The 14245-nt window shown below is 35.3% G+C and overlaps 1 protein-coding gene across 1 annotated transcript in view; it reads right to left on the minus strand.

Moving 5' to 3' along the window:
• The window catches only part of COL4A3 (collagen type IV alpha 3 chain), a 145876-nt gene that overhangs the window by 68803 nt on the left and 62828 nt on the right, over positions 1-14245 (minus strand). Inside the window, exons 3-11 of the mRNA XM_031957944.1 lie at positions 13036-13125; positions 9041-9085; positions 8907-8951; positions 6702-6764; positions 5955-6008; positions 4175-4201; positions 2603-2680; positions 1168-1230; positions 864-899 (exon numbers count right to left, since the gene is read on the minus strand). Coding sequence (XP_031813804.1) covers positions 864-899; positions 1168-1230; positions 2603-2680; positions 4175-4201; positions 5955-6008; positions 6702-6764; positions 8907-8951; positions 9041-9085; positions 13036-13125 — 501 coding nt within the window. The remainder of the gene's footprint in view (positions 1-863; positions 900-1167; positions 1231-2602; positions 2681-4174; positions 4202-5954; positions 6009-6701; positions 6765-8906; positions 8952-9040; positions 9086-13035; positions 13126-14245) is intronic.

Consider the following 14245-nt stretch of genomic DNA (forward strand, 5'->3'; position numbering starts at 1 on the left):
GTAAGAATGTATTCTTATGCATGTTTTTTTTTTTAAAGAGTTTGCCTGGCCCCCCAGGATTTCCTGAATTGCTGGGGGCTCTAAAATCTTTTTAAAGGGGCTACAAATTCAAAATTAGTTTTTATTTCTAATATGCTAAATATCTATAAATATAACCCACATAAACAAAACTCTTTGGACAGATCCTCAATAATTTTTAATAACATAAAGATATTAAGAACAAAAGTTTGAGAACCTTTGATCTAGTCTGTCATCCAGAAGAAGAAATTTGGACCCCCAAAAAGAAGTGGTTTGCCCAGTCATACAGATAATAAATAGCAAATTCAGTATATAAACCTAGGTCCTCTGATTCTAAATTTAGTGAATAATAACTGGAATAATAATAACAGAATAATAACTAGAATGACACCTAAGGCAAGCAGTTCTAAATGCTTTATTAAATCAATTTTCTAATTCATGACATGAAATTAATAGGCACTCAACCTGTGAATTCATTAATATATTGATCATTCATTAAAGGTACTCCCAGATGAGAAATTTCTCTTTACCAAGATTGGCACCTTCTCTATAATTTATAGTCTGCTCCAATCATTGAAGACTTAAGTACTTCAACCAGGATCATACAATCAGTATGTGTCTGAGATTTTAATCCTGATTTATCTGACTTGGAGGAAAACTTTCTTTTCACTATACCAGTAACATCAAATCCAGGAAACTTTTAAGACTCTACATTGCTTAGAAAGTGTAGATTTGCAGTGATAGTGGAAATTTTTCTCTAGGACACATAAATTTACTAGGTGTTCAAAATCCCCTTCCATACGGAGCTGTGATGTAAATTACAGCACCTGTGAACTTTGATATACCTTTGGTCCTGGAGGCCCCATTTCTCCTGGAAAACCCTGGAAGATACCATAAATTAAAATTTATGGAAATTCATGGAAGAAAATTCTGTTAATTTCACTTTCACTGTTAATAATACTTAGGTAAATTTCTCCACTAAGAAATATTTTATCAATGGAAGAATAACTAATTCAGACAAACACAAACTACCTTCATTAATAAGTTCCCCAAATAATATACTTTGGCATCTTTAATATGGTATTTTAGTAAATATATCTACATCCATCCATGTTCCTGTCTATCTACTATTGAGGGCTTCATACTCACTAAAAATCCTGGGGGTCCTTGTGGTCCAGGTGGTCCAGGAAATCCTGGGGGGCCAGGCAAACCCTTTAAAAACATACATAAGAATAAATTCTTACCTAATTATTATATAAGAGCAACATTAATTTCACAAGTCTAATTTACTGCAATATTTTGAAGAAATCAAAAGAATAAATCATGTCTAATAAAAGATCATATCCAAAGAATAGAGGATCTTTAACCATATGGAATAGTCATCAGCAATCAGGAATGTCTACAGATATACAGGCAGAGGTTCCATTATATTGTTTTATAATAGAGTCTATATAGTCTCACTTTTCCCTTGTTTATGGGTTTTAGGATATCATATTCCTTTCCTTCATCCTCTCTGGCCTTGTTGCTTCTCATGAGTCATGTCTTGAATCTGTCAACACAGGACAGCAAGAATTTCCACAAATATTGTTTATAAAATCTCATCAATTGAATGAAATCAATTTAAAATTCCTAATCACCAATTTAAGACCTTTCCCTATATGGCACTGTCCTTCAATTGGAGTTTGGTCCATAGGCTTTTCTTGAAACTGCTAAATGGGGTCATGACACAAAGAAAGTGGCAAAATTGATTTTTTTTTAACATGAAAGTCTGACTATAGCATTCCTCTACTCAAAAAGACAAATGACTATTTGGCAAACTCTGTTTGGCATTTAAAGTCCTTTACCATCTGGCTCCCTTGTGATCTGATATGACACCAGTCCTCCTGATGTTCTTTGTGTTCCAGTCAAACTGACTTGTTTTTCTCTGTAGGTGACATTTTTTCTCCTCTGCTTTCCTTCCTCACTTTTACCCTGGAGAATCCCTAGCTTTACTGAATGCACATCTGTCTCAGGAGGATTTTCTAGATCTCCCCAGTTTTTAATACTCTATCTATCCCTAAATCACCTTGTAATTACTCTCTCTCTTTCTCTTTCTCTTTATATATATATATATATATATATATATATATATATATATATATAAATATTTAAATATATATGTGCATATGTATATATTATATGTGTATATAATATATACATATGCACATATATATTTAAATATATTTATTTGTAAACATATGGCTTTCCCCCAGTAGAATGTAAACTTCTTGAGGGCAAAACTGCTTTATTTTTGGTTCTGTGTTCCCATTGTTCGGCAGATGTATGGCATATAACAAGCTTTCAACAAATGTGTGTTTAATTGCACTGGTGAATCAAATAGTGTCCCATTATAAAATTTTTAAATGATTGTTAAGGAGAGAGATGTCTTTGGATTGTCTATGTGGGATAGCTTGGTGAATCAGGATAAATAAATGAATCAATGCTGAATGAATAAACTTTTTAATGAAATGAAAAAATATTTGTTATATTAGCATTGCAGAAGGCAACAAAAATGAGAATATGTTTTCTATCTGAAGTTATGTACCTGACGTCCTGGGATTCCTGGTAACCCAGGATCACCTCTTTCACCATTTTCTATGCCTTCTTCACGAGCTGGAGCTCCCTTGAAAAAGAGAAAAATGCATTAACTCCGAAGAAATCAAATATTTTAAAAAGTCTCATTAATTTTTATTTAGTCATCTGTTCTAAGACTAAAAATATTTCATGGTAGAGATATTAATAAAGAATAGTAGCAATTATGAGTGTTTACATGGATCCTGCTACACATAATTACTTACTGTGTAACCAACAGCCTTAACCTGACTCATTTTCCTTGTCTTAAAAATGGGGATAATAATAGCACTTTACAGTATTGCTGTGCCAAATGTGAAAATATATAGATATACTTAGATATACATAAACACATATTTGTATAAATGAATATATTTCATTTTGAAAACCCTAAAGTGCTATTTTAATTTTAGCTATAATTATCATCACCACCACCACCACTAATGTCATCATTACTGTCCCCAAAGTATCAGTGTAGTTTTGAGTTTTACTGGCTTAAAATGACACTAAGACTTTTGAGACACACTATATCATGCCTTACAGTTTAGCAAAGTTCTCTGCCCACAACCACAAAAAGAAGTAGATAGTGTGCTATTATCACATTAAAATATACCCAAAGCTGTTATAAATTGCTGGTTTTCTTTAGAGATAGCAATGTCTTGAACTTATCTGGTGTTTAATTTTTGAGTTGCTTTCCCTTCCCTCTGGTTCTTTGGTTTTACTGATGGGGAAAATGAACAGAGAGCTTAAATGGGTTTGTAAGAGTTCAAATTCAATGACAGAGCTCCATCTATATTTTAAGGGGTCACAGGATTGAAAGGGGCTAATGAGAGGAAAAACTCAGGGAATTAAGGTTAGGGTTAATAAGGTATTTATGCAGGAGAAGTTAGATTTGACATATGAGGAAGTAGGAACAGATCAAATAGGAAGGCTGACTTGGTTGCTCATTCTCCTGGTTGTGGGGATTTCTGTGCAACTGTTATCCAAAAGACTGAGAAGGGGTCTGAGGAAATGGTTGTCACCCAGATAATTTGTAGTTGAAAGACATCCAAAACAGAATGAGGAAGCCAAACCGCAAGGAACATTTGACTGCCCAACTCAACCTGTTACCCCAACATTTTAAATCTTTTTACTATATTATTTTTTCCTTGCCCTACCTTTGACTGCTACCAGTATGCTTGAATGTCCTAAATAGGACCCAACATAGCTCTTTATGGCTCAGCCATGTCTGCTACAGGTACTTTGGGTTCCTGACTATCAGCTGATTGTTCTTTCTATTAGATTATGCTCCCTCTATGATGATAGAAAATTACATCTGTTACAGTATATCTATAGAAAAGGCTAGAGAAAAAATGATGAAATAATCTTTTTTATTCCATAAGTAAGAAAAATCCAAATTATGTTAGATTATATTTTAATGGTATTAATATTCATGAAATCTTATATTTAAATATATTTCTCCATTTGATACAAATATTTTCTTTATATTTTTAATTTAGATACTTTTTGATTATTGAGTAATTAATGATAACCACAAATAACTTACTTTTTCTCCTTTTAATCCATTGGTGCCCTAGAAAAATAATATTAAATTAGTGTAAATAAGAAACTTTTCTCCATTCTTATGGAAAATGTAGGGAATGCCACATTAATGAAATCTGGTAATTTATTTCAAAGTTTAAATATTTGATGATACTAGTGCTAAAGAAATTAAACCTCTATTTAGTGACAATTAATATGGCAATATGTTGGTGTGAGAGGGAACTCTACATATCTAACACAAAGTGTTACCTAAGAAAATGGTGGACTCCTAATGTTCAACACGCACTTTTCTGAACCCTTGTTCTAGTAGAACTCATATTCCCCCAGAGCAAATTATTATTTCAGCAGGTCTCTGAAGCATCAAGCCCTGTTAAGTGTGAGAAAGCAGCTAAAAAAGTTGAGCTGACAGAGTAATGACATCATTGTGGGATTTTTAAAAGTTTTACTTTTAGTTAGCATGGTTCTTTGTTTTGTTGAGACATAAATTTAATTTAGTTTAAGTTAGGATAAAACTGATCAAAACTTTTCTTGTGATTTTCCAAAGCCCAAAGTATACTACATATTTACATAGTTTGAGGCTATAAACACAGGACAGGTAAATTTCTGTGATTAGAACAGACATTTTGCTTCTCCTGTTGACTGTATAAGGGCTATATCTATCCAGACACATTTTCCTACCTCCCTTTTTCTTGTCCATAAAAGAAATACCTCATCTCAACTTCTTCCAGTCAGATATACTGAAAGAAAGAAACACAGCCACACAATTTCTGCCTTCTTTCCCTTACCCCATCTAATGGATATTCTATAGCAAGCTTTCTCAGTAAAGCAAAGTTGCTAAATTCTTATTTTGCTCCAATTATATAAGTCAAAAACGAAGAATCTATAACCTGGAATTTAAAAAAAGGCAAGTGGGAAATTAGGCTGCTATTCCTTTGAAAAGCTCAGTAGTTTTCAGTGGATTTATAGCAACTTTACTATGAGTGAGAGAGAGAAGCAGGTTGAACTGAGCTTCATACCACATAAGAAAGGATGGAAAAAATTGGGAGTGTTAGATTATAGGAATCATAGGGAGACATAATAGTTATATTTAAGTAACTGAAAGTCAAGTGGGAAAAGGATTAGATTTGATCTGCTTAGTCCCGCAGAGCAGGACAAGGAACAATGAGCAGACACAAGAAAAGGGCAAATTTAATATTAATGTTAGAAATAACTTCCTAAAGAGGAATGGACTACCTTAGAAGGTGGTAGCCTTTCCCGTGATGGTTTTCAAATAGAGACTGAATCACAGTGTGTCTGATAGTGATATAGTGTGGACATTTTTTCAGGCATTGGTTGAGATTGAGGACCCATCTAACTTTGAAATTCTGGGATTCTACTATTCACTAAGCTTAGAACAGTAGGATACTGATTTTCAAATCTCTGCTATAATGCAATCTTCCCTTATTCCCCAAATCCACCCACTCCCTATACTGTGTCATTGATTACTATTAACCTAGAACGTATATGCTGTCAAATTAAGTTGCCAATATGTAGTCCTGAAAGTTGTCCTAAGACATCACACTACAAGCTTTGCAATTAAATTGTTAATTATGTTGGCAGAACAATGCACCTGCCAGGTGAACAGCTAAGGTTCTCTCTTCTTTTTCTCAATCACATTCACTGTGATGCTTTCCTGGTGGAGAACAGAAATATCTTCCTGAGCATTCCCTTTCAGCATATGAAGAATTAGATGGATTCTTTCCCTTCCGTCATTTCCATGGTAGGATTGGCAAAGTAGAACTTACTGGTAACCCTGGAAGACCTGGTGTCCCTGGAGGTCCTGGAAATCCTTGGTCCCCCTGAAAGGCATACAAAGTTGGTTATTCTTCTTAGTTGTTGTCCATCCTCACTCGAAAAGCTTATTCAGGCATTTCCTTTGTCCCTTCCCCTTCCCTTTCAGTGAGGCAATGACAACCCTAGATAAAGCACTTAAGGAGTCCTTATAGCTATTTGTGGGTCAGGAAACTGAGAGCCAGAAATCCATTATATCAATTGAAAATGTGATTAGAATCAACTTGTTTTCAAATTGTTCATGGACTCCAAAAGCCTAATTGTGCCAAGAAATTTCAAATTGCTGATTACTTGAAACTTGAATAATTAGGTCATTCCCCTCCATCTGAGGCCATGCTCTGGGGAAAAGGGATGGAGAGCTGTGAGATGCGTTTAACTTGGTAAGCAGAATCATTCTTCATCCTGAGTGCAGCTGTGCTCCCGCAGCTGTGTGATTAATAATGTTTCACAGCTGCAGGTGGAACTGACCACTTGGGCAGCTGGTTCTTTATCTTCCTGAGGATGAATCTGACTAGCCACTCCATATGATGACATGAGAGAATTGGAGAATAGAGGAAAACCAAATAGAGGAAGTTGTCTGGTTTCAAATCTCATGCATGCTCAGTTCAGGCATTCAAACACATTTATTTAACTAAAATATTTCAAGGAAAACCCATCTACTCCATTGCTATTTTATTATTTTTCTTCTTCTTTTTTCCTACCTTAGTGCCGTTGCATCCTGGCAAACCAGGAGGTCCATAAGGACCAGTATTCCCAGGAGTTCCCTGAAAAAGGAATGGGGGAGAGAGAGAGAGAGGGAAGAGAAAGAGAGAGACAGAGACACACACACAGACAGACAGAGAAAAAGAGAGACAGACAGAGACAAAGAGAGACAGGGAGGGAAGGAGGGAGGGAGAGAGAGAGAGAGGGAGAGAAAGAGGGGGAAGGAGAGGAAAAGGAAGAGGGAGAGAGAGAAAGAAAGGGAGAGGAAGAAATAGAAGGAGAGGGAAAAGGAGAGGGAAAGGAAAAGGGAAGAGAAGAGAGAAAAGAAGAGGAAGAGGGAGAGGGAGAGAATGAAATTGAAAGATATTATTTGCTGGGTACTGATATCCTACAAAAGCTGCTGTAAGAATTAGGGTAAGTGAGTAGCCTTAATACTTAGCTGATTCATAATTTTGCTCATAAACTATTCCCCAAACTGATTGCCTCCCTTTCTTCCTTACAGATGATACCTTTCTATAAATAGTCCCTTTGGACTAGCCTAAGAAGAAGACTTTCCAAACCTGGTCATGGTAGTTTGAAAACATTTATTCCATTCTCAGGACTATTCCCAGAACTTTTCCAGCTAGAAAGGATTTGTCAGACCTTGTTCTTTGCTAGCCCAGCATCAACAACCCAGAATCACCTCTATCTCATGATAATCACTGTGGGCAATGAATTTGGAATCAATGAATCCAGGTTCAAATCCAAGGTCTTCCCCTTACTACCTGTGTTATCCTGGGCAAGGCATTAAGCAAGAGGTTGTACCATACAGTGTCAGATTTCTCTTCCAGGTTGTACTATACAGTCTCAAATTTCTCTTCCAGCTCTAAATCTATGAGATGATGATCTGAATAGGACTTTAGTGGAAACTGTGCTACATGGTCCCGAAGAAGACTAGAAGCAAATTGGATAATTAAAAACAAAGGATTTATCTCTTTTTGTTATATTTATTTTTGGAGATGATGTTGGAACACTTTTATAACACAGGTGTAAGTGAGAGAACAACTAGCACCTACCTACATCATAGAGCAGATTTATCAGGTTTTATCTCTGTGGAGCTTGTTACATCTCAGGAGTAATGATGCCATTATGACTAACATTTATAGTGCCTCCAGTTTTATAAAGCACTTTATATATTATATCGTTATCTCCTCAGAGCAACCTTGTGAGATAGTGGGTATCATTATTCTTATTGTATAGATAAAGAAACTGAGGGTGAAAAAAGTTTAGTCAACAGCTGAGGATCGCATAGGATTTGAATTTTAATGATTTGTATAGAAAGGCAGCTTGGTGACATAGTAAACAGAATGTTGGATTTGGAGTCAATTCTATTCACTATGTCACCAAGCTGTCTTTCTATGCAAATCTCTGCAATATAACTGGATTCTAGAGTAGATTTTATTTTTATTATGTATATGTAATAGATTGGTGTTGTCAAATTAAAATAGAAGCCCCTGCAGAATGCATATTGACATGGAAAACCTCAAATTTAAAAAAAAAATTAAATCTATCCATCTGTCTGTCTATTTTGTCAAATATCTCTTGATTACATGTGAATCTGGTTGCCCATTTTACAACCCACTTGTGGCAGACTCAATGAATCTGGCTCTTCTGATATATCATATAGAATTATTTTAATTACTCTTTAGAGAAATTTAAGAGAGGCAGTGTAGTCAAGTAGAAAGAGCATTGGATTTTGCATCAGAAGACAGTTTAGCTCTGCCCCTTACTACTTGTGTTATTTTGAATAAATAACTTCTTTTTCTGTTTCATCATCTGTAAAATGAGGAGGTTGAATTAATAATAGTCAAAACAGACCACTTTAAATGGACTGAGGAGATGCTCTCATTTGCTAGCTACGGTAACTAAGATTTAATGCAAGACCAACCAAGTAAATATTCTAAGATTAGCCTCCAACAAAGCTATGCCATTGCTATAACAAGTATTGATATTCTCAGGTTCTCAGGAAGGTCATATGTACCTTAGCCATAATCACACAGCTAGGAGGACACCTTCTTGTAGATGGGATTCAGATAATGGGTTTTCTTGACTCCACTACTCCATTCTGCCTCCTTAGATGATTCTAAATTCTATTCCAGTTTTAAAACTATGATCCCCTGGCTTGTGCTCTATAAACTGCAAACATACATTTCCTCATTACTTACCGGAAGTCCTGGAGGACCTGGAAAACCTGGTAATCCTGTCATTCCCTATTGAGTTATAAAAAAGGGAGAAATAATGTTTAAATGTTCAAAATATAGCATTAAAAACATTAATATGGATAAATGATAATACTGACCCTTGTGCCTTTGGAACCAATAAAGCCTGGAAGCCCTGGAGAGCCCTAGATCCATATTAAATAGTGAGGGAAAGAAAAAATACATAGTAAAATAACATGTAAATTACCTAATGTTAATACCTACATACATTATAGACCATCCTCCCCCACATTCCTCTAGACTGCTAAACCTGTTTTATCTCATCTTTAACACTGTCTTACTTGTAATCAATTTTCTCACAAAACACTGTAGAGTTAGAATACTAACTTGTAAAGGAAAAATAAAGCTCCATCTAAAAGACTATTCAGCTGTCAGCTTATAGAGTATAAGGAAATTCAATGTAAAGATGAATGTGGCAGATGGAAATAGCAGCCAATGTTACATATCTGGTTTCTCAGGCTATTTAATAAAATATGCTACAAATGTGGAGGACTATATAAATCAGATGAATTTGTGTTGTTCTTATTGTGAAAAATTAAAGATCAGCTTTAGAGGGCAGCTGCTTTGGGGATGGGGGATAGGAAGTGTCTGTCTTCTTGACAATATAGAAACAGAAAGTTTCAGTGATTCTTAGTATTTCCTATCATATAAGAAAGAAAAAATTGTCAGCATAGTCTTCTTAGATTAAATTAGATGGGCAGGCCAAAGTCTGCCTTTTCTTACTTATATGGAACTCAGGGGTTCAACACTGTTTCCAAATCCTCAAAAAGATTCACATGCTTTTCCTTCTCCACCCTTCTCCCCCCCAAAAAAATCCTGTTTGGGTTATTCTGCAAGGCAGATATGTGATCCTTATGTTTTATCTTCCCATTAAACATTTTCTCATACTTCCAAGTACTTTTAAAGTGGGACAAAACACTTATGACTTTGGAAATCTTTTCTCATCAGGTTTAATTCATCAGGCATTGTCTGTATCATAGGTCCCATATTTGGTGATCTGCTATAAAGAGTATCCTTCATGAACATTGCATAGAACACATTTTTCCTGGACCCAATGATAGATCTGGTGTGTCTAAAATAGTACATACTCCCAAAGCAGCACTGTGTGCTCAGAAATATTATTTAGTTAATGTTGACATATCTGATGGAAACACTGAAAAACAAAACAACAGAGCCATGAGCCCTGATCACATAGGAAAAGAAGCAGTTGCAGTGAAGAAACTGACCTATTCAACCACCTGTGGAATGGCTACTCCCCCAGGGTGTAGGAAGGCAGGCTCAGACCAAGCCTAGCCTTCTCTACCCCCTGAAGGTGTTTGAAATGAAAAGAGAAAGAGATGAAAGGATAGAGGTAGGGAGAGAGCCAAAAATGCCAAAAAGGATAGATAAGGTTGGATTTGAAGAAAACAATCCATATTATATGTGGAGACAGTCCTATAGTGGAGTGCTGTTCCTCATTTTCTTTCTGGTAGAAATAGGAATGGGGAATATGGGTAAGGAATTCAGAGGATGCCTAAATTATTACAACTATGGAGACAGAATAAGATAAATGGGAACAATCTTTTTTTTAATGTTACAGTACATTCCAGCCTTTAAAAGACTCATTCAGCAGATGAACCATTTTCCTCTCTGTTCACCCAGGTTATAACTAGTGCTATAGGGTTCTCATGATTAAAGAGATTAATCATTGCAGACTTCAGTCTGACTAATGCCCATAGTAAGAAAGGCAGTATATATACAACTATGCTTTAATTTACATATATTTCTAATAGAAATTCATTGATTGTTTATAAAGCAGTCTTGTGTTCATTAAAACAAAGGTTAGGATTACAGAGTAAGATTATTGTAATATTTAAGTTTTAGATCTGTGGCAGAATCCAAATGTGGAGGATATATCTGAATTTAACAATAGAGCTGGGATATAGTCCTGCTACATTTTACAGTCATGACAAAGGGCTATTTTATTGAGTTAGTACTGAAATTTTCAAAGGTCTCAAAACCTATTGTAATAGCATTTACCAGCTGGTAATTATGATAATAAGACTAGAAAGTTCTTGCCATAAAGAATAATTTTTCCCTAAAAAGGCAATGAAGCTATCCTTGAGATTTAATTGGTCCAGGAGATTCAGCTTGAATCATAGACTCACTGACATCTTGGTTATTCAGCTCACAACTGTATTCTGCAACCTCAACAGCCTTCCCACTGCTCTGACTTTTTATTGGTTGTACCATTCTGGTAAATGCAGGAAGAACTTTGAGGGGGACTGTGTGCAATTGAACCAAATGCTTTCTTTACTTAATATCCTTTCCATGTTAATGTTGAGTAAACTTCATTTCCTTAAATCTTAGAGTCATTAGTGTATTGTTGATGGGGCTGTGAATTGGTTCAGCCATTCTGGAAGGAAATTTGCAACTATATCTACAATCAACAAATTGTATGGCTTAGACCACTACTAGATCTATGTCCTCAGAAAAAAAGGAAAAGACCCACATGTACAAAAATATTTATAGAAGCTCTTTTTGTTTGTAGCAATGAGTTGTCCATCAATTAGAGAATGACAACTGATTAGAATTAATTAATATGATGATCAATCTGAATTTTTAAAAAATGAGAAAAGCTCAGTATAAATTTAAGCATTGTAAAGAGTGCAAGACCAGGAGAACAATTTTTGGATCAACAACATTGTACAGACAAGTAACTTTAAAAGACTTAAGAACTCTGATCAACACAGTGACCAACCACAACTTCATAGGAATGAGATGCAGATTTTTAGACATGAAAATGATGTGGATTTGTTATGTTTGACTATTCTTATTTTATACAAAGATTGTATGTTCCATTTTTTTTAATTTATGATTAAATGAGAGATGGAGGCTAACAATAGTGCTGTCCCCACAAAAAATGAAGATAAATAAAAAAGGGTCATGAAATCATTTTTAAATCAAAAGAAGTTCAGAAGGAAAGATAGACAATTGACATCTTTGATGTTAATATTTTGTATTTATCATATACTTTAAAATATAGGCTGAAAATAGAATTTTGTGGTTTCACATGGATTCCTTTTTTCTTTTCTCTTTTACATATGGAAATTCAACTCACTCTACTCCTTTTCATTGTTCACTGAATTCAGAACAAAAAATTGTTTAAAAATGTTATATGATATTTCTAAAATGTTTACTATATATTGGAGTACTTGCCATCTAAGGAAGGGAGTGGAGGAAGGGGGGGAATTGGAACACAAGGTTTTGCAAGAGTTAATGTTGAAGAATTATTCATGTATATGTTTTGAAAAATAAAAAGCTTTAATTAAAAAAAAAGAAAGCTCAGAGAAGAGAAAATTTAGCCCAAGATCTTATGAAGCCTGATTATTCTGAGTATATTTTAGGATGAAACTGTAATAAAACAAATAAATAGACAAGATGGAAAAGAAAAAAAATGTTATATGGTCTGTGAATGTTTCATTTCATTCTCATCTGAAGCTGGAAACACAGGGACAAGCCTGAGCTGGCCTGGCCCACAACACTATTTATGGGCTTTCTTTTTATCCAGTCAGAATGAATGTGAGACATTTGGCTGCTTTCTTCATTATACTCCCATCTATTTTTGAACCAAGGTCTTAGATGTTGTGTCTCAGACAAGCCTATAAATCATGATTTATCAATAATATGTGGCTAGTAGTTTTGGTAAAAGAAGATTTTCCCCAACCTCCTTCATACAGATTATCAATGCCAGCAAGTATAGACTTATAATCAAATAATAAGAAATAAAAACAAAGGCTATAAAATTGGTCCTAGGCTCAGTACATAATCCTAGCAAAGAACTGTCAAATTCAATAATTAAGGCATGCTGAATGCCAATGGTGGGTTGCTAGGGTTGCTAAAGGGAAGAGGAGAAGCATTTTAAGGGCAAGTCTGGCTTCAGCAGAATTCATCCAGATGTGACAAGAAAATACTTACATGAAGCTATGTTGTTCCATCCATTTCCTACTACCTGTAGAGTTGGTGGGTTCCCATAACAACTGAGCTTATACATCCTCAGAGAGCAAAAGATATGCAAACTTGGAAGTTGATTTACCTTGGGTCCCTGAGGTCCAGGTATACCTTCTGGACCAGGCAGTCCTTTCTGGCCAGGAGTACCAGGACAACCAGGAAAACCTTTCTCACCCTGTTCAAAACACAGCAAAAACACAAGTCATGTTGGAATTACCAAGCAACCATCATCAATGGTGAATTTTTAAGTGTGTGTACATGTGTGTGTGTGTTTGTCTGTAGAGGCAGAATGGATATAGCCACCAGTGGCCAATAACAGATAATGAAATTGTAGCCATCATAAGATTTGTCTTTCATAAAGATTTGTAGAGACAACATGGTGTCATAGTGAGAGTAGACTATGGCACAGCTGAAAAAGTGTTGGATTTAGAATGGAATTTATGGCTTAGTAACTTATCACCTGTCTGACCTATATCATATCACTTAATCACTTTGAGTTTCAATTTATTGTTTGTAAAATAAGCTGGATGGGGTAAAGAGGGGATGAAATTAGGGCCTAGATGGTCTCAAAAGTCTCTTCCAGATGTGAATCTTTGTTCTGTGAGGGCTGACCTTGGAATCAGAAGAGCTGGGTTATATTCTGGTTCTGACTCTTACCAGCTAGCTGACTTCTGATGAATTATCTTATCTTGAAACCCAAGGGCTTTTTTACATCTATAAAATGGGGATACCTCTCATGGTCTAACTATCTGAAAGGGCTGTTGTAAGAAAAGTGCTTTGTGAAATGAAAAGCACTCAATGCCCATGTTTAGGGTCTCCTGTCAATGCTCCAATATCTAACAAAGATACTCAAAGGTATCTTTAAAAGCCTTATATTTCTCAAAGTTCGGAGCTGAGTAATGCAGACACTAAGCAGTGAGGAAGTGTAAAGGGGATAAGGGAATCAAAGTGGGAAAAATAACTCCAACAGAAAACAAGAAAATGTCTTAAGTAGAATCTAGGTAAAGGACAAAGAATGTAACATTCTGGTTATGGGCTTTACTATCTCTTATTCTGTCAGAGAACTATAATGTGTAACCTGTTATTTGGTTAGGAGATAAATCAGCAGCAGAAAAAAAAGATAGACTGACAGATATAATAGTCTGAGTTAAGTAACATTCATCATTGATAATAAGGAGAATCAATGAGGTTAATAGATGCATAAATGGAACCATATAGAACAGAGTGGATAAAACACCAGGAAGAAGTGGGGTCAAGTCCTGCCTCTAATACAAAAGGATGAAAATAATTCAGCT

The sequence above is a fragment of the Sarcophilus harrisii genome, chromosome 3 (assembly GCF_902635505.1).
Source record: "Sarcophilus harrisii chromosome 3, mSarHar1.11, whole genome shotgun sequence".
NCBI classification, from domain to species: Eukaryota; Metazoa; Chordata; class Mammalia; order Dasyuromorphia; family Dasyuridae; genus Sarcophilus; species Sarcophilus harrisii.